This window comes from Anopheles arabiensis, chromosome 3 (assembly GCF_016920715.1).
Source record: "Anopheles arabiensis isolate DONGOLA chromosome 3, AaraD3, whole genome shotgun sequence".
In the NCBI taxonomy this organism is placed as follows: domain Eukaryota; kingdom Metazoa; phylum Arthropoda; class Insecta; order Diptera; family Culicidae; genus Anopheles; species Anopheles arabiensis.
Window position 1 is genome coordinate 35,415,170 of NC_053518.1, and position 20,083 is coordinate 35,435,252.

Sequence of the window (20,083 nt, forward strand, 5' to 3'; positions counted from 1 at the left end):
AAATACTTGCACAACATATTTATCCATCAATTAGAAAGCTTTTTCAGTCCAGTTAAAGTAAAAAAAAAGTAAAAGTAAAAGTTCAGACGATAATTCCGGCATAGTCTTGCCTGGTGCTGTATCTGCTTATAATTTTGCCAGAGCTGATTTTGTTAGCATAAAGCAAGCGTTGAGGGACACTGATTGGACTGGACTTCGAAACATGGATGTAGAAGCTGCTTCTGAATACCTTACGTCAGCAGTGTCAGACATTATTGAGCAATTCGTACCTAAACGAATATTTACAAATTCTCAACCATGGTGCACTAGATACCTTAAAAGGTTAGAAAGAATGCGTCGTTCTGCGTATCGTATATTCAGTCGTACACGCAATGAAGCCGATAGAAGCAATTTCCTGGAGGCTGCAAGAATCTTCAAGTTTCATAACCGAAAATTGTATGCTAATTACATTCGCCGTGTCCAGATATCCATTCGGGCATGTCCAAAATCATTTTGGAACTTTATGGACCGTAAGATGAAACGTACTTCCCTCCCATCATGCATGACACTTGATGGTCGATTGTTTACTGACACGCGAGAAATATGTAATGGTTTTGCTGAGCTGTTTGCGCGTAGCTGCACGAGCTTTCCCGAACAAAACCAGAAGGTAGAGGAAGCGTTACGTTTCGTGGCACAAGACTCCGTTGACATTTTATTGCCTTCTTTTACTATCGATGATGTTCGTTCAATGGCTTCAAAGCTGAAACCCTCCTTAGCCTCTGGACCCGATAACATTCCGGGAATAGTTATCGTATCATGCATCGATGAATTGGCTTCACCACTAGCATCCATTTTTAATAATTCACTTCGCACTGGTTTCTTCCCTGACCTATGGAAAAAGTCATGGATATTTCCCGTTTACAAAAAAGGCGACAGAACTTCCATCTCAAATTATCGAGCTATTTCGATGCTATGTGCTCCCAGTAAGCTGTTCGAATTATTAGTCCATAAACATATAATGCATGGTGCTATTAACATATTTACACCTTTGCAACATGGCTTCCTACCTGGACGCTCCACCGTCACAAACCTAGTGCAGTTCTTGCATTTTACTTACAAGCAGCTAGACAAAGGGTTCCAAGTAGATACTGTTTACACTGATTTTCACTCTGCTTTCGATAGCGTCAATATCCATACCTTGACTAGCAAACTTTTAAAACTTGGTTTTCATATCAGCATAGTTAGGTGGCTGAATTCGTATCTGTCGCGTCGTTCAGTACGTATTAAGATTGGAGATTGCATCTCTAGTGAATTTAGCAGGGTCTCTGGTGTTCCTCAAGGCAGCATTTTAGGGCCTCTATTATTTAATCTCTTTATTAATGACATTGTTTACGCTATACCTGACTGCCCGGTGCTACTGTACGCAGATGACCTTAAAATGTACTTTCCTGTGCGTAGTTCTATTGACTGTCTCCGATTACAAGGCTTTCTTTCTGTTTTTAACCTTTGGTGTTCCTTAAACTGTTTGTTACTCAATGTTAGTAAGTGCTCGGTCATTTCGTTTACTCGTGCGAGAACTCCATTATGTTTTAATTATATTCTTTCTGACACTTTATTGCCTCGATCTCAAACTGTTAGGGACTTAGGCATTATATTAGACACGAAACTTGTTTTAGACAAACAATTTGACGACGTAATTGCTAGGGCTAACAGGACTCTTGGACACATAATTAGAAGTAGCAAAATGTTTCATGACCCTCTCTGTTTAAAATCACTTTACTGTTGCCTTGTTCGTCCTTTGATTGAGTACGCTTCAGTTGCTTGGTTTCCGGAGCAAGTCACTAGAATTGAGAGGCTTGAGAGGATCCAGCGAAAATTTACCCGGGTAGCTATTAAGCGGCTTCCGTGGAGACATAACGACGTGCTACCAGCTTATCATACGAGGTGTCAGTTGTTAGGGCTTGAAACTTTGGAAAAGAGAAGAATGGTTGCCCAAGGAATTTTTATGTTCAAACTATTAACTGGAAGAATCGATGCACCTCTATTGCTAAGTCATGTAAATTTGTATGTCCCTACTAGACCTTTAAGAACTCGACAATTTTTAATAACTGACTTTCGTTATCGTCTTTTCTGTGCTAGGGATCCGTTGTTATTAATGTCCAAGAATTTTAATTTATTTTCAAATTTTGTAGACCTGTCCTTTAGTGTACCGAAATGTACTAGCGTCATTCGAGATTGCATTACGTCTAATTTTAGAAACACATAGTTTATAAGACATTAGTTTTAATTGTGTATGTAGGCCATGGAGGCTCGATACTCTATAATAAATAAATAAATAAATAAATAAAAAAACATAGAAAAGTAACGTATTTTCTGGAGCGGCTCCACATTGTTTAGCATAATGCTTCGGTTAGCCGCCGCCAGATGCGCTAGTGAAAATCGAAATTACACTTGCGAGTACGATCAATGTAGCCCGGCCTTAACGTATGGATTGTTGAGCCCGCTATAAACGGTCCTCTACACATCAAGGCCATTAAGGCCGGGCTACATTGATCATACTCGCACGCGTAATTTTGTGTAGGAGAACTACATCAAAATCGAAATTACACCTGCGAGTACGATCAATGTAGCCCGGCCTTTAAGGCCGGGGGACACTGTCCGTACTCGCTAGTGTAATTTCAATTTTCACTAGCGCATCTGGCGGCGGCTAACCGCTGACCGAAGCGGCTGGAGATAAGTTATCGGTCTGATTTTTTGCATTTGCATAGCTAAAGAGTATCCTCAAAAACGTGTGAAGAAAGCTTTCCGATAAGTAGTCTAGGGAACTGTCCATGGTGTCGCAAAGTCAGATAATAGGTGAAAATATGCGGTATCGGACTTTAGGTGACCGCCACTGTATGTAGGTAATTAAAAAAAAGCTATTTCCATTGCTTTAAAATGCTGTCTTTTTATTATTGCCTTTCACTGCTGTACCTTTTCCAATGCGTACTTTTTGTTTCTTTCTAATCAAATCTTTCCAATTCAACTCATTCGCCTATGGTCTTTCCGTTATTCAAACAATTTCCTGTGCTCCAGATTTGGCACCCTTTCCTTGGTCCACTCGTCAAGCATATGGATCTGCTCGGGTGTTAGTTCGTGTTTCCAACCATCCGCTTCGCCTTTGCGTATAAATGGTGTTTTCTTGATTGGATCATTCGGTTTTTCGCGATTAAGCGTCGGATTGTCGCGTATCGACTTGAAGGAAAGATGCTGGTACAACAGTTCCAGCTCCGGTTTGCTGTACGACTTGCCGAAAAACTCACACACCTTCCTCACGACCGCTGGCAGATAGCGCTTCATCTCTTCGTACGTAAGGTGCAGTATGTTATCGCAACCCTGCAGCTCGTGGTACTCGATCACGTGCGCATGGTACGGTGAAAAGAATTGATGCTCACGAACAAACGATCGCAAAAACGTATCCATGGAGCATTTGTAAAAGAATCGTTCGGAGTGAAAGAAGTACGAAACGGCCACCGACTTTGGGTTGCGTCGGATGTGTATGGTTTTGGGTTTGACTTCCCAGTAGCGCTTCGGTAGCATCGACACCGGAAGATGCGTCTTGATGAAGCGAGGACGTGGCGTATTTCTTGCGTACTCGTACGTATTGAACGAAACGGGGGCGAACGAACTAGCCCTATAATAGAAAATGTTAAAGATACACTTCTAGCAAATAGTTCACCTCATCGCACCTCAAAAACAGTGCGTAATAGAACGCTCCACTTACTCCAGAAAAGGAAAGCGACTTTGTAAACTGTTTGTTCGGGCTGCTTCAAAGTTCAGATCGTTGCAGATGCACCAAACCATCTCCTGGACCCAGGTCGTTCCACTCTTCGGGTAGGATATGACCCACACGTCATCTGGATACACTTCCGCTTCGAGCAGGTCCTTCTCGTGATTCTTAAAGCTTAGAAAACACACGTGGAAACGTTATGAAAGGTATAATGCCTCTTTGGGCGTGGATTCTTACTCTACGCTAAAGCAGTGAGCCTGGGGCCTCCAGTTCGGAATCTTGATCGGCACATGACTGTACTGCTTGGCTCGTACCATGAGGTAGTCGTCCTCTTCACATTTCCCTAAGTTCTGCACGAACAGAGGATCCGTTATTTCGATGTATTCAAACGCCATGCTGCTCCTGTGAAATCTAAACGAAAACTACTGACGGCTTCCGACTACTGCAACCATTTTTATCTAAACTCGGGTGTAACATGAGCTAGTACCGGCCCATAAATTTGGCACTGCGTGTGCTAATACTGTGTGTCTGTGTATGTACGATGTTGTGATGAGAACTCTTCCTGTTATCGCAATGTTTAGTCTGCACATACCACACATTTCAAATTGGGTGAAATGGTTTGTTATCTTGCGGTGTGCGCCACTGTGTGGAGCATTATCAAATCTAGGTTCATGACCTACTGTAAACTTACTTGAAATTCACTGTGAGCTGGAAGCATTGAAACACGTGCTCTTGACCTACCACAACAGTGATCAACAGCACATACAGTTTGCTTGTCTGTTTATCGTTTATTCTGGTGTATTTTGTTCTCAAGAGATCTCTGCTTGCCTGGTGCTGCTAGCCTCAATTAGGGCTTTTTCTACTCGCACGGAAGTCTTCTTTTACGCTCCGATGGTTGACCTTTTGTGGGCCCATCGAGTAAAATATCTTTTTCGGAATCTTCTGTTTGTTGAGTAATTCAATCGAAAAATCCAAACCCAATTCGATAACATTTCTAGACAACCTAGAATACTTTTATTATATCACGCTAAATATATAGCTTACAGACCTAAAACAAAAATAAAATAAAACGGTCATAAGAATGCCACTTCAGCGCTGAAAACAAAACAATGCAAAAAATGCTTAAATACATCTAAAAGGTTAGTGAGGGGGTAGATTAGTTGCCAGCAGCTCTTCTGTTTACCAAAGTTATATCGAGCTTAAAGGCTGTACTTAAAAGCTATTAAGAAGAAGAGCATTCCCTTCTCGGTTTGCTACACGCGCGGTTGTACTACTGCGTCGTGCTTTTCGTTGGATTTCGATTCGCCATTCGATCTATATCTAGCTAATGTATGTATGTGCAAAAACAAAATGGCAATACAATATTTATGTACGGTGTGTTTCTAAAGGCTGTACAGCATACAGTGTGTAAATAGCCATTCTTTCCATGTTTGAAGAGCTATCCAGGCACTGCTGGGAGTATTTGTTCCCATTTTCTCTCTCACACTAAAATTGCCTCATTTTGCGCTTTATAAAAGGAACACAAGGAATGGAGTCAGGGAAGGGATGTGGATGTTGGATTGTGGTGGTGGTGGTGGTGGTGGTGGTTGTTGCGGCCCGCTCGTTCGCAGGTCGCTAGATCGGTGGTGGACCGTTCGGATAGCGCAGCATCGGTTCCAGGCTGCGGGCAAAGTTGTTGGCCAGGGTGCAGGAGTACTCCTCACCGTGGGGCATGAGCGTGACCACACCGAGCAGCAATAACAGCATCGCCTGGATGGGCAACGAGGCACGTATGACACGGCCCAAGAATCGATAGCTTCGCGTGAGTATCGTGGTGTTGATGACATCGTCGTCGCCCTCTGCACTGCCAATGCTGGGAAGAGGAAAGAAGCGGCATTAGCATGGTGCTGTAACTTGTAATCTTGTGAACATAAAACACTTTTCTAAATATCCTAAACATACTGAACATTATAACGATCCAGATCATGATAAATCAAGCTACAATTAAAGCAGATTGATCCTCTGTTATCTATTCTTAGGTCCTTAAAACTTAATACGAAGGTCCTAATTGAATACTGATACGTTGCAGATCACATTTTCCTGCTCTACTCATCTTTAACTTAGCTCAACATCTACTACACAATAGCTTTTGCAAAGGAAAAACAACACATTTAGTAACTATTCAACAAACTACTCAAACAACGTTCTACCAACAACACAGCTGCTCTCAACTCTCTTAACAACACTTAACAAATAAACAAACAAACAAAAAAAAACGCTAAATAATTACTTTGTACTGGAATCGTGTGCCGACGCTTGTGATGGATGGTTTCGGGATCCGCTACCATCTTGCTGGTGGCTCTATATACGAGTAAAAGGCATTTGGTTTTGGGTTCAAACGGTGGCGGAGCAGATAATTAAGGTGTGTAAAGTATACGTAAAAAAGAAAGAAATGAGAAAAAAAATCAATATTGATTACAAATTCCAATTGGAGCATGTTAAAAGGAGTCAAATTTCATGAAGTTCACACATAAATCGATGAAGTATATGTATGGATTGGAAATGGGAAGGGGGGATGTGATAGGATTGGAAAAGATGGTATGAATTGGAGAAAGGTATAATTTTGATAGGAAAAGAGCTACAATAACAGCAGCGAATGGCAAGTCCAATAGGTTCTGAGTAACAGTCAGAGTTGTCCAATTAGACTTTACGAAGGTGTATACTTTTGGCTCTAATTCTCACATATCCTTCAATAGCTTGAATGGTGCTTCTTGCATGGCTTGCTTATGGGTAGTGGCAGATGACAGGAGGCTTTCAGCCTTACAACAGGCACAAAGAAGACACAGATGATGGCTAACAACGTACTCCGAAAGTAGTGATGTTTGGAGGAGCTTGATGATAGAAGGACGCTGATATACACGCGTGGTTTTGTGGGGCAGTTCGAAGGTGGCGTGACGTGACGTGGCGGTTTTAGGCGTGCGAAAACTCTCTCAACTACTTACAGACAAACAGACTGTGCGCAACAAACAAAACTGAGACCGCCGCCGCAGTAAGCCCGCGACTGGTGTTAACGATGTCGACGACGACGACGACGAAGACAACAGCAAAAGCTTCGTTGGCGGTGTGCGATGAATAGTTGGTGATGGTATAATAAGAGGTTGGATAGGTTTTTGGTGGTGGTTTTGGTGGTATTGGTGGTGGTGGTGGTGGTGGCAAGATATATTCTCAAAGAATGACACATCTAGATGCGTCCTCGCTTGCACCTACCTCCTGCTGTTCGGATGCCTGTCGGCGTCTTGCCTGCTGCCGATCGACGGTCGCCAGCGAGGCGTTCGAGGAGGAGGAAGGAATTTCGGCCAGGCTGGTGCTGCTGTCATAGCCCAACGCGGCACCTATCTTGATGATGTACATCTCCACCAGGCGGCGGATCGAGTGGAAGCGCAGCCGAAGATCAGTCAGCCTAAAAGTAAGAGAATTATTCGCAAATTAGTATTGTGAGATTCGAGAGCTCCAACCATCACAACTTACTTTGCATACACTTCATCGAACTTTTCCGACTTGTTCGCATCGACGTACTTGGTCAGCTGGGAGGTCGTCTCCTGCAAACTCACAACTCGCGGCTCGCAACGCATCAGATCCGCCCGCAGCTCCCGGAACATGCGGTACTTCTTCTCCACCAATCGCTGATCGCTGGTCAGATCGATCGGTTCCGAGCTCTTGATCTTGTTCTCCGTCTGCTCCAACCATCCGCTCAGCTCCGCTATCGTCCGATGGAACTCGCGGTTCTCCATCAGCGCACTGTTCAGTGCTGACTGCCAGCGGGACGCTCCGGTACAGACGGCATCCCAGCGGCGGTTGTTCTTCTGCAGCCGCTCGCGCAACTTGGCCGCTCGGTCGGTATCGCGCGTGTGCGTCGCCAGATGTTCGCCGACAATGTTGAGCGACTTGATGATGCTCTTGTGGCTGTCGAGATCGAGCAGGAACTCGCGGTGGTCCTGTATTGTGTCCTCCAGCGCATCGATGTCAGATGGTGGGCTGGAGAGTTGATTGCGCTGCGTCGATTCCGCCATTGCAAGCCACTGCTCGAGGCGCCACAGATCGTTATCGATCTGCTGCCAGTTGCGGTTCGTACACAGCGGACACGTTAGGTAGTCCGCATTGCTAAAGGGAAAGAGAAGGAGGAAGCATTAATACAAATCGTCACAATAGCTGGTGATACGTGGAGAGTATTGAAGGAGTTAGGAGGAATAGAAACAGGTATAGTGTAGCACTTACTGTACGCAGTTAAAATTGTAAGCATTAGGAATGATCCTGTACGATGCGGCGAACAGACAGACAGATAGATAGAGAGAGCGAGAGTTACAGAGCGTTTAATGAAGAAGAACAGGTGTCAGCAGAAGTGATACAGAGTGTGTATGTGGATAGCGATTGTTTCGGCGAATGGAGTCAGTGGCCCATCATCAGGTGACAAGGGAACCGTGTTCGAGTCGGAAACAGTGGATAGAAAGAGAAATAGAAATGTATGAATGATTAAAAGCTGCAATAATTTTGGAAATGTATGGCATTTGGTTAATGGCGAGTAGCGTGTAACACACTCAAACACTAAAAGCCAATCTGGATGAGGCGCTCGTGTACGCTAACGAATGATTGCCGTACCTTGATTCTTCCAGCTGTTCTTGCTTCTCCTTCCACACGGTCAACAAACGATGATATCGTTCCGTTTCTTCCTTCACACGCACACTGGAAGCTTCCTCCACTGTGGCGTGACATTCTGCAAGCAGCAGTGTGCTCAAATGCTTGATCAGCTCGATCGAGGACTCGCAGGCAGCGGACGCTTTGGAAACGTTCTGCGTCGACGACATGAAGTTGTTCGCATTGATTGCTTCGATCGCTTCCTCCAGCTTGCGCAGATTGGTGTCAGCTTCGGTCAGTGCGGTCTCCAATTGATAGCGGTAGGCATCCTTAGCTGTAATGGACTCACTGCGCTCGAGCCGCAGTGTATTGACCTGGACGGCCACTTCCTTTTCGTTGCGTACTTCGAACGCTTCCGTTGCTCGGGTTAGCAGTGCATCGAGGCGCGTCTTGACGCTATTGCCCAGCTCGTGATATTCAGCCATTTTCTGTCGAATATCTTCCGTCATGGTGTTATTGTTGGCGTGTCGTTCGATTAGGCCCGCACCGAGCGTGTCCTCCTTTTCGAACAGGTTCACCACGAACAGCAGTTCACTGTGAAGCTCTCGTAAGCGATCAATGCGTGCTTCCGCAGACACCGGACCATCTGCTGTCTGTTCCGGAGGAATGTGTTCAATCTGCGTCACCTGCACGTCGATCTGTGTCAGCGCGAGAATGATACGCTCGTACTCCATTACGAACGAACCGTACTCCGTTCGGTAGCGTTCTACCTCGGTACGCAGACTGGTTAGGCTCACGTGTAGTCGTTCCCAGAGTAGCAGCATCTGCTGGGCTGGGGCCGTCAGGAAGCGCAAACCATCGGCCGAGATGCGATCGTGGTGCGCCACCGATATGTACAGCCGGCGCATGATGCATTGGATCGGTTCCTGTGCAACGACATCATTCATTCGAATCGCGATACTTTCCAGCTCATCGGCCAGCTGATCGCCATCGAGGGAAGAGGCCGATTGCTCTAGGCGACGGACGTACGCGTGCTGTTCGTGCACCCATTGCTGGTGCGATTCCACAATCTTCTGCAACTCCAGCAGCATGTTCCACAGGGCCAGTAGATCCTGCTTTCGACGGCCTGACTCCATGCACACGTTCTTCCACCGCCAGTCCAGATCCTTTGCATCATTTTGAATGCTTCGACGGTTAATGTGCACATTCCACGACTGCACATCGATGAACAACATCTCGCACAGGTTCAGTACTTCCGCCACATTACCACTATTACCCTCGATCGATCGCTGTAGCTTCTCGTAATCGTCCAGCAATCGGTCCAGATTGGTTTTCTCCAAACTGTCCACCGCAAACGGCATCCGAAGCTCGCGCTCGATCGTTTCCATCCACGCTCGCAGCTCGGCAATGCGCAATTCCAGCGAACGCATCGTTACCTCAATTTCCGATATCTTCTGAGCGCGACTGTCGCACAGCCGCCACAGATAGTCCCACTGTGCGTGAAGCTTCTCGAGATGGTTCATAATTTCGGTGTGCTCTTCCGCCGTTGAACAGTGCGCCAGCAGATTCTTGCCCATGGAGGTAAGCCAATCCTTTTCGCATTCCTTCAACGCTAACTCCTGACGCATCGATTCCTCCATACTGCGAATGAATACTTGATCGTCGGTACAGGACTCGTACTTGTTCGTATCGTTCAGCTTGTTCTCAAACAGTCGCATCCATTCTGTCAGCGAGTGGTAGTGCTCGAGGAAGAGTTTTCTGTTGCGTGATGCCTCCTCGCTACGCTTCACCTGCAGTACAATGCGCTGTTCCAGCTTGCTGTAGATCTGCCACAACGTCCAGACGCGTTTGTGCAGGCGCTGCACATCGAACATGCTGATGCATGCCTTGAGCTCTTCCTGCACTTGGCCAACCTCTTCCAGATTCGCCCGTACCGTGTTCAATCGGACGTGATGATTCTTGACGAGGTTCAGTCGCGCTTGCACACCACTCAACCGATGCTCCATGCCCGAACCGGCCGTACTGCGCTGATCCGCTTCCAGCTCATCCAGACACTCTTGCAGTTCGCGCAAACTCGTCTCCACCTCGTACGATTGCTTCCCGAACCGACCGTGCAGCTCTTCAATACCGAACAAGAAGTTCTTCCACGTTTCCACATTGTCCTGCAGCTTGGAAATCTTTTCCGCAATCTTGCCCTGTTCGCTTCGCATGCCCACCAGCGTACACTCGTCCTTCGTGTACAGTGTCAGCTGCGACAGCTCCTGATTCATTGCGCTCAGATCACCATCCAGCCGGGGGAACTGTTCCAGCAAACCGTTAACCTTGCCGATCAGCTTCGGCAGCTCCTGCAGATTGATGTACTCCAGCTGGAGCGTGAACTTTTCCCGTTCAATGTTAGCGAGTGCCTCATACAGATCGTCACCAAGCGAACGGAACTTTTCCCAGTGCCACAGTCGATTGTCTGTCTCGGTGATTCGTTCCGAGAAACGATCGATCCGATCGGCATGCAGTACGCTCAGCTCGTTGAACCGCTCCACCAACCGGACGTCGATCTTGCTCTTCTGTAGCAGCACTTTGCGGAGGCTTATCAGTAGCATTCTAATGAGCCGACATTGTTCGCGGTGTGCCTTCAGCTGACCGTAATCGCTCGGGATGGGTTCAGACAGGAACGTCAGCACAAACTGAAGATACTCTTGCCAGAATTCTAGCAAGCGCTCGTCATCCTCCGTTTGAGTGACGAGCTGCTGCACCAACTCCTGGTACTGCTGGAACGAGTCCTGTAGAAGATTTTGCGAGATTGAGTGCAGATTCTGCAGATTGCCATTATCATCCGCTGGTTCACGTTCGCGCTGAATGTCCTTAAGACGGGCGATTGTTCCGCACAGACTCAACATGTACGAGCGTAGATCAACGATCTTATTGTACAGATTCTCGTCGGCAGTGCGCTGAGAGTGTGCCGATTGCTGGAGGCTCTGCAAAAAACAAAACAGAAACGTCAGTAAAGAACATCTCTCAGGCATTGGACATCAAACTCCAACTTACCTCCTGAATGTGGTTCAACAAACCACGGGACGATTGCACGGTGTTAGCCTTCTCCGTTCGTGCAACTTCCCGCTCATGTACCTTGCTTCGTTGCTCCACCACATTCCGCTCGATATCTTCCAGCTTTTTACTACACTCGTCAATCTCCGTCAGCAGCGTATCGCCAATGTTGAACCCAACCTGCTCGTTGATGTCGCCGATCAGTTTACGCAGCTTCTCAACCTCTTGGCGCTGATCGAGCAGTGCCTGCTGGTACACTTCCACCTGCGGGAGATCTTCCAGCCGGTGCAAATCATCGTAATCGGTGTACTCATGGTTGACCCAATCTTTCACCGCTTCACAGACGTCGTGATAGTGTTGCCACAGTTTCACTGCCTTCTCGTACCGGTCGCACAGATCGCGCAAGTTCTCGCGCGTACTTTCCCACACGACGCTAATCTGCTGCACGGTTTCCTGGATCTCGGCCGACACACTCTCGTCGGACGTTTCCACCAGCGGCTGGGCGATCGTGTGCAAATCTTCAATCATACCCTTTCTGCTTTCAATGTCCGTCAGAAGTGTCTGAAAATGGGAAGGAATGAAATATATTATTACATCTTGAAAACCTTAAAAACGATTCCAATGATCCACTTACATCTAACCGTTCCGTAGCCTTCAGTAGTCGGTTGTAGTCGGCACTTTCCTGCAGCTGCAACAGCTCCATCATAAACTCCGTCTCCTGCACATGCTCCTGTATCATGTCGAGCTGCTTGTGGAACTTGTTCCACAGTGCCAAACGGTTGCGTAGCAGCGTCATCACCTCTTCCGAGCGGCGCTCCAGATCATTGTGCACGTTTTGTAGCGTCGACAGATCACGCTCGGTTTGTAGTGGCGACACGGACACCTTCAGGTTCATCGGCAGCGTGTGAAGCATCTGGCGCAAGCGCATCAACTCGTTCCAACAGGGTCCGAGCGCTTCCTGGCTTGTTTTGCAGTCCGCCAGAGCCTTCTCAATGGCCGATCGTTTACCATTAACGCTACCACTGCACTCATCCAGCACACGAGCAATATCTGCTAAGCGCTGCTCCTGAGCTGCAATGCCCTGCTCAATGTCTTCCAACCGGCCGTAGAACGTTTCCGCTGCTTGCAGCTCATCCGTTATCTGGTGCAGCAGGAAGCGTGATCGCGTGAAGATCGCATTCACCTCCTCCGTGTCACAGTCGAGGGCGAGTGCGAACTGACTGACCAGCTCGGTATCGATCAGCTGGATACGCGTTTTGAGCGTGTGTATCCGCTCGATGTACAGGTACAGATCGTCGTGGCTCTTCAGCACCGATTTGGTGCTGTCGAACTCGCGTGCAATCTCCTGGAGCTCCTGCTCGATGAATGCCAGCTTGTCGCTCGGTGGCGTACCTTCCGTTTTCATCGAGTCCGTAATGTCGCGCTGGATGTTGTCGATGCGGCTCGAGACGGCGTACCAGTTGTCGAGGAGCTGACCGTGCAGCTGTCGCTGTAGCTGTTCATCTGTCACAGGGATCGTGTCCAGCGCACGATCGAATGTTTCGCAAGCGCTCTTGTATACCTTGTTGTTGAGCACCTCGTACTGGGCCTTAATTTCCCAGAACGTTCGCATATGATCGACCGATGTTTCGGACAGGTTCTTTTCGATCGTGATGTACGCTAGTCTGCCCTCGTTCTGATGGACCCAGTCACCCAGACGGTCGGCGTGCACATTGTACTGATTCCAATGCGTCTTGAACTTGGTCAGCAGGCGTAGGTAGAGCGACACCTCTTCCTTTAGCTGCATCGCCACTACCAGCGCATCATTGCTTTCCTTCTCAACGATCGGGGCGGATATCAGCTCCTGCATGCGGCGTGCCGTCTCATTGTGCGATCGTAATTTCGTCAAGTGATTGCCAATATCCTGGTCGAGCGACTCGTACATTGTAATGTACCGTTCGTAGTCCTGCGACGAGACATTACTCAGGTCGGGCACACGCTGCTGTGCCACCTGTAGCCACTGCTGTTCCGCGACCATGTCCTTCTCGAGGACGGTCCAGCGCGATGCTGCCAGTGCAAGCTTACCAGCTCGATCAACAGCCCGCTCCAGGATCACCTTCGTACGATTGTACAGCGAAGAGTGCAGCTCGGCATACTTCTGACGCGTCAGTGGATCGAGGTTCGTTTCCAACGACTCCAGTATCGCCTTGCAGTGGTTCAGATTCACAAAGAACTTACGATAGCGTTGCATTTCCTCCTGCAGCTCCTCGAGCGAGTTCGTTACGATCTCGTTCTCGATAAACACCTCCGCAGTGGCGGTGATCTCCTGGAACTCCAACAAGGTCTGCTCATACTCTTCGGCAAGGCTGCCGAGTTGGATCAGCTTGTTGCTTTCCAGCACCAGCCCATTCTCCAACCTGCGCAGCTGATGGCCGATTTGCTCCATCTCACCCGCCAGCTTGCCATCGTCCTCCGATTTCAGCTCCCGACTGTTGTACTCGTTTGTGCACGCCGTTAAGGAGTTTTGTGCAACGCGACAGTTCATTTCAAACTCCCTAATCATGCATAGCTTGGTCGCGATGAACATGGTGTCGTTCGCTACGAGGTCACCAAAGGTGCCTTCAATTCCAGCGACGGTATTGCTTAGGGCACGCACCTTACCACTGATTGTACGCAGCTCGGTAGCATTTGCGTCCAGCTTCTGCTCTCCATCGGCTACGGTTTGCTCTAATGCTTTTACCTGGCGCAGAAGATGGTTTAGGCACTCGTCCACCTCCTTGTTGGGGCCAGTCTTAGAGCGCTGCACGTAGGTAATTATCTTCACGATGTGCTCTTCGATGCGAATGAGTCGAATTTTGTACACCCTGTGCAGCTTCGCACGATCCACCGGGGATGATCCGTCAGTGACGTTTGCCTGTGCAACACCTGTATCGAGATCTTCCAGTGACTTGACAACGTTTTCCACGACATTGAAAAGGAGGTGCTGCTGTGCAGCTGCATCGTTTTCATTCTCCTGCAATAGCTGCAGCACGTGCTGTAGATCGTCATTCGCGGCGCCCGTATCGTCCTCTTCCGTAGGTAAGCTTGTGGAGCAGATGATGGGATAATCGTTACCTCGCTGGTCATCACCCTCCGCGGATGATACCGACGGGAATTTGATGCTCATCATCATTCGATTAATGTCCTGCCACGGGATGACGCGATTCTCGGCATAGTTTTGCTGCGACTTGATGATCGAGAAGCAATCGGACAGGCTCAGCTGCAGATTTTGACTTTGCAGCGTGTCCAGCGATTCGTTGATGGGACAGCTGACCGTCGTAGATGGTTTCGCGGTACCAGCCATTGTGCTCTGCTCAACCGTACCGAAGCTAGGATCAATGTCAACCTGTATGTTCAAACCGACATCTCCCTGTCCATCGGCACTCTTGCCTTCCGTGATGATTGTTTTCGTCACCGTTACTGATTCACTTCCAACGGCACCAACCAACGGTACACCGGCAGCGCTCATGCTTGGTACAACCATCTGCGTACTAACTTCCACCTCGATCGGGATCGATTTGTCCTTGGATTTCTTCGATTTTTTCTTCTTGTCACGCTTGTTCTTGCTTTCTTTCTCATCGTGTGTTGGCTCTACGACCTCCTCTGCAGCTAGCGCAGACTCTTGCTGCTTCGTCTGTGTGCTAATGGTGACAGTTTCGGTAATTTCCGTCACCGTCACTGGAGTGGTTTGAGCGTCCGATTCCATCGTAGGCACTTGCACGGTTTGCATATCAACGCTTTCCAAGATTGGTGCCGAGGGTTGTGCGACTGTTTGAATAAGAATTTCATCCTGTATTTCGTACTTCGGAGAGACGGTGGATGGTTCTGCAACCGTCACATCATGCATCGGGCTTGTCTGCATGGCAGTTTCCGTGGTAGATACAGGTTGTAAAACAGAAGATTGCACCTCAGCTGGAGATTCCGCCAACGGGGAGTTGGCACGGTCTTCCACACTCACCGTCTCCGTTTCCACATTCGCATCCTGCACCTCCGGGAAGCTTGTTTGTGCACTTTCGTCCGCCGTCTGAACATCTGCGCCCTCTTTCGGTGCCTCAGCATCTTCAGCAAAATGTACCGGGCTGGTTTGCATCGATGATGGTTTGTAGAGCGTCGCTGGATCAATCACTTCCTTCACGATCTGTCCCAAAATAGGACCAACGATTTCTTCCGCATTCTCGGCCTGCTGTTGAGTTTCCTTGGTTTCAATGGGAACGGTTTGATTGGCCATATCCACTGTATCGATCTCACGTGCAGCAGCGGGTGACTCCTCCACCGTGTCCGTTTGAGCTTCTTGTTGAATTAGCTCCACTGGTTGTGCGGTTTGCGTTTCAATCTCGGCCGCTTCTACAGCTGTGGTTTGGATTTCCTTCGTTTCCTGCTCGGTACCCTCCTGCCCGATCGTAAGCGGAGAGGTTTGCTGTGAGGTACGCTGAATCACTGGTTCTGGCGATGTCTGCATCGAACGTTGCTCCCAATCGATCGGTACCATCAACCGCTCGGAAGTGATCTTTTCGATTTCGACATCGACCGAATCGCTCCGTCCTGAGGCAAACTCAATCGGAGTAGTTTGCTGCTGCACATCCTCAGTATAGATCGCCTCAATTACCTCGGTTGGAACGACAATCTTCTCCTGAATCGTTATCGGCACCTCGATCATCTCCGGCTCGACTGCCTCTTCCAGCACGTTCACGGTGCTGACCTGTGGTTGATCTTCCTCGGTAAAGCTTTGGTACGAATCGAACCGTTGCTCGGATTCCTGGGCCACCGACAAACGTCCATCGGCAGGTGCAGCAGGTTTCGGCTCCGGTCCCGATTGATCGGTATTGCTAGCCTTTTCGTTTTCATTCTTGCCCTTCTTCTTTCTCTTACGCTTTTTCTTGCCCTTATCGTCGTCATCGGGTTCTCCTTCAGCGGTAGCCGTTTTATCTGCCTCATATCCCGGATCAACTTCAACAGCCTTTAGACCGGAAATCTCTTCAAACTCCAGTGACTCTGGTGCGGCCGTCTGTTTGCCTTCCTCCTCAAGAGCTTCTCCAGTTGATGGTTTAATTTCGATCAAGCTCACACTGATCTTCTTCGTTTCGGTCGGATCAACGGTCATCGAAACTCGCAACGAAGAACTTTGCGTTTCACCGATCGATGCAACCTGTACCTGTAGGTTCGTCTCATCATCGACCAGCTCCGGTGGCGCTGGTTGTTCTTGCTTCACCAGTGCCGTCTCAGCAGATGGTTCACTCGTTATCTCCTCAATTGTTGGTCGTTCAGGCGCATCCTCGCTTCCACCCTCGACCATAACATGCTCTACAATCGTGGTCACATGCGTCACCTTTTCAATCAGTACCGTTTCGTCTTGATCATCGCCTGCAGTAGTTTCAAGCTGTTCAACCTCCACCGGAATTTCGATCACTTCTTCCGTTGTTGTCGTTTTGGTTATCACTACTGTTTCTACTATTGTAGTGCAGCTATCACTGTCCTCGATTGTATCAGTGGTACGCGTGATCGTTGTTTCGACCACAGGTTCGGAACTCAACGTAGTTGTCTCAATCATTTCCAGCGTTGGCTCGTCTGTCACTGTAGGAGATTCAGCAATTACAGTTGCAATGGGTTCCAATTGCTTGTTTTCATCCTCAATCTTCACAACGATCGTTTCTACGGGAACTTCTGGGACTTGTGTTGGTACCGGAAGATCTTCCTTTACTTGAACCGTTTGTCCGAAAACTTCACCAGTAGTATTAGCCGGGTCAGGCACACTCGACACGCTAATCACTCCTTCCATGACTATAGGCACCTCAATTTCCTGATCTCGATCTACCGCCACGTGTTCTAGCGTTGCTTCCTCCATCACTATTGGAACTACTGTTTGTTCCTCCTTCACTTCCTGAGGCTTCATAACATTCGGCTCTATCTCGATATAATCAGAACCACGTTCGGGGCTGGTTGGCCATACTTGTTCTGCCTCTTCACTCTCTTGCCGTTGTACAGGCACTTCAACCGTTTCCTCCGTTCGCACATGTACCGGTGAGACCGGTATCGATCTTTCCGGAACGTTATCTACACACACATACTGCGACGGTGGCCAGATGTCTTCCAGTGACTCTACTGGCCTTTCGACCGGTACGCTTAATTCCCCGCCGGCTGTAAGTGGTTCGGTAAGGCTTAAGGAATCGATTGCAACAGTGACATCGGTAGGAGCGGTAGCAGCAACAACTGCAGCAGCAGCAGCAGCAGCATCAACGCCTAATAGTGTACTACTGCTAGTTTGTGACTCAACGATAGAAGCAATCAACTCTACTGGTGCGATTTTTTGAGCATGTGAATCGAATACCTGTGACGGTTCGTCCGGCTGCTGTTGCTCGACAGCCTGCTCAGCCGTTATCAGTTTCTGCTCCAGCTGTTCCAGCACCTCCTCAACAACGGTTTGCGCCGTTTCCAGCACGGGTGCGTCGCTGGCGGCAGGTGGTGAGCTAGCTTCTATCACTGGGTCTTCCTGCTGCTTCTGCTCGTTGCTCTGCTCTTCCAGCACAACGTCAACACCTTCAACGTCGACGACCACCGTACTTTCCTCAGCGGTTATTGCCGGTGCATCAGGCTGCTCCGGTGCCAACTCGACTGAGGTTACAATAGAAGCCTTTCCTGTGATTGTTGACTCAATGGATTGGGCTGGCTGTACCACCTTGCGCAGAGTGATCTTCTTGGAGCCGTCCCGGTTTACCACAATCTCCGTCGTTGTCTCGTCGGGTTCGACAAACGTCGTCTCGAATTGGGTCGGAATGTTTTTCACCAGCAACTCGGAAGATCGTTCACTCTCTTTACCTTCGGCGGGTTGTGTGTACTTCGCTTCCACAACCACAGACTCTTCCAAGGGCTGGTCAGCTATACCGTGCGCTCGTGGTACATTGGAGATCTGCACAGTTTCCCGCCCGTTAACAACGGATTGTATGATCAGGATGTTATCGGTCGTGTGTTCCGGTGCGGGCTGTGTTTGCACAGATGATTCCTGAGTGGACACAGCAACCGTCGAAGGAACTTGCACTTCACTGCGCACTATATCAAGCGAAACGGGCACCGGTTCCATCGAAGCCAGCGGGCTCGTTTGACTTTCAATGTCTACGGTTTGCGGTTGTACCGTTTGCTCTACCGTAGCGGCAGGTTGCAAATGATCGGCCAGCCGCTGAATGTTATTTTCCAGTATTAAAGCCTTTTCGCGCAGGATACGTATCAGCAGGGTCAAATTTTCTCGCAACGTCACCGTCCGATCGCTCACGTCCTTGTACACCAGGTACGATTCCGTCTTGTCCAGCACATCGCGCAAGTACTGTTCCTTGGCGCGCAAATCGTTTAGCACAGCACTTTCCTGCTCTTTGCGTCGTCGCATTTCCTCCTCCGTGCTGCACTCGGTCACCTCCATAAGCTGTATGCTGGTACCCGAAAGCCATCGTTCGATCTCCTCCAACAGCTCGAGATAGTCCCGAATTTCCACCTTCCGCTGTTCGCGTTGCTTCAGTGTTTGCTGTAAAAAAGGGAGTGAAGCATAAAAAAGCATAAGAGCGATGTTATTTAACCGCTTGCCCAGTGCGGCTTTGCCGCGAGGGGACTACTATTTTGGGAACGAACCTGAATCTTTTCGAGGCCATTTTCCGCTCGCTGCCGTAATAGGTCGATTCGTTCGTCGATCTGTTCGACCGCTGTCCGGACGTGGCTGTCCGCGTTAACCGGCAGCGATCTCGCAATCGCATAGTTTTGCTGCTTATACTCGGCTAGGTTCGTTATAAGGATCTGCAAAGATATAAATTATAACACCATTACATCATGTGCCTTTTTATTGAAGTGATGAAATCACGCGAAATGCGTCACAGCAGCCACCATACCTGCAGACCCTTGATGAGATCGTTCACGTTGTCGTACGGCAGATTGTTCATCTCTAGTTCCGCACTGATCAGCGAGTCCAGAATACTTTCCACACTTTGCGCTAGTGCCTGTGGGGCGAAAACACACGAACGAAAACGGGTTAGCATTCGGGTGGCTCAGTTCGCGCACACTCGGCGTAAAAGTTGTTTTTTTTGTAACAAAAAGAACTAAAGAACAAAACCAAAAAAAATGAACGTTACAAAACGTCACTAAAAAGGCAAACATTGCTTTCGAGGTTTTTTTTTGCTTCATTTGCGAAATAGAGATAGGGCGCGTATGTCTCTTTTTGTTTGTTTCTTCTGGCTTCAGCTTCCCTAAGGCACACCGAAAGAAAAAAAAACTGCGCCGCACATCTGAAATTTTGCCTGCCGTGCGCTAGAAATAAACGACTGAAGGTCGTTCCAAAAATAGTCTAAACCAAATATCATAACACAACACAAAAACATTCAAAACACTGCATTAGAGAGACAGAGTTGGCAACATAATTGAACGAAACCTTTTGACGTTTTCGTGCCGTTTTCACGCATGCACCAATTGATTTAGACCGGCCGTTGCTTCCAATCGATATCGAATAGAAGTATGATGAATTTAACACTTTTAAATCACCGCGCATTTCACTGTATTGTACTGTACTTGAGATCTTATTCTTAACTAATCTTAAATATTTGTGCATTATTTCGAAACAGGAAAAACGGGTTGGAGATAGTGATGAAAACTGATTCAGTAATGGGAAATGAAAAGTGGATGAATATGACA

The 20,083-nt window shown here is 48.2% G+C and overlaps 2 protein-coding genes across 10 annotated transcripts in view; both read right to left on the bottom strand.

Moving 5' to 3' along the window:
- Window positions 1–2,916: 2,916 nt before the first annotated feature.
- LOC120899711 (luciferin sulfotransferase-like) lies at window positions 2,917–4,143 on the bottom strand. Its single transcript, XM_040305843.1, has 3 exons — window positions 3,986–4,143; window positions 3,743–3,922; window positions 2,917–3,652 (listed from the first exon to the last, which is right to left on the bottom strand). The coding sequence occupies exons 1-3, from the start codon at window positions 4,141–4,143 to the stop codon at window positions 3,028–3,030; spliced, it is 963 nt and encodes a 320-aa protein (XP_040161777.1). The 3' UTR covers window positions 2,917–3,027.
- Window positions 4,144–4,729: 586 nt separating this feature from the next.
- The window catches only part of LOC120900502 (nesprin-1), a 93,076-nt gene continuing 77,722 nt past the window's right edge, over window positions 4,730–20,083 (bottom strand). For 6 of the 9 annotated variants that reach the window (XM_040307583.1, XM_040307580.1, XM_040307581.1 and 3 more), the window contains 10 exons: window positions 19,288–19,395; window positions 19,034–19,195; window positions 12,036–18,929; window positions 11,402–11,962; window positions 8,384–11,331; window positions 8,003–8,038; window positions 7,256–7,888; window positions 6,995–7,187; window positions 6,018–6,088; window positions 4,730–5,600 (listed from right to left, as the gene is read on the bottom strand). In XM_040307583.1, coding sequence (XP_040163517.1) covers window positions 5,363–5,600; window positions 6,018–6,088; window positions 6,995–7,187; window positions 7,256–7,888; window positions 8,003–8,038; window positions 8,384–11,331; window positions 11,402–11,962; window positions 12,036–18,929; window positions 19,034–19,195; window positions 19,288–19,395 — 11,844 coding nt within the window. In that variant the 3' untranslated portion in view covers window positions 4,730–5,362. Of the gene's footprint in view, window positions 5,601–6,017; window positions 6,089–6,729; window positions 7,188–7,255; window positions 7,889–8,002; window positions 8,039–8,383; window positions 11,332–11,401; window positions 11,963–12,035; window positions 18,930–19,033; window positions 19,196–19,287; window positions 19,396–20,083 lie in introns of those variants that run through there. The other 3 variants (XR_005739212.1, XM_040307577.1, XM_040307582.1) reach the window with 3 other exon arrangements.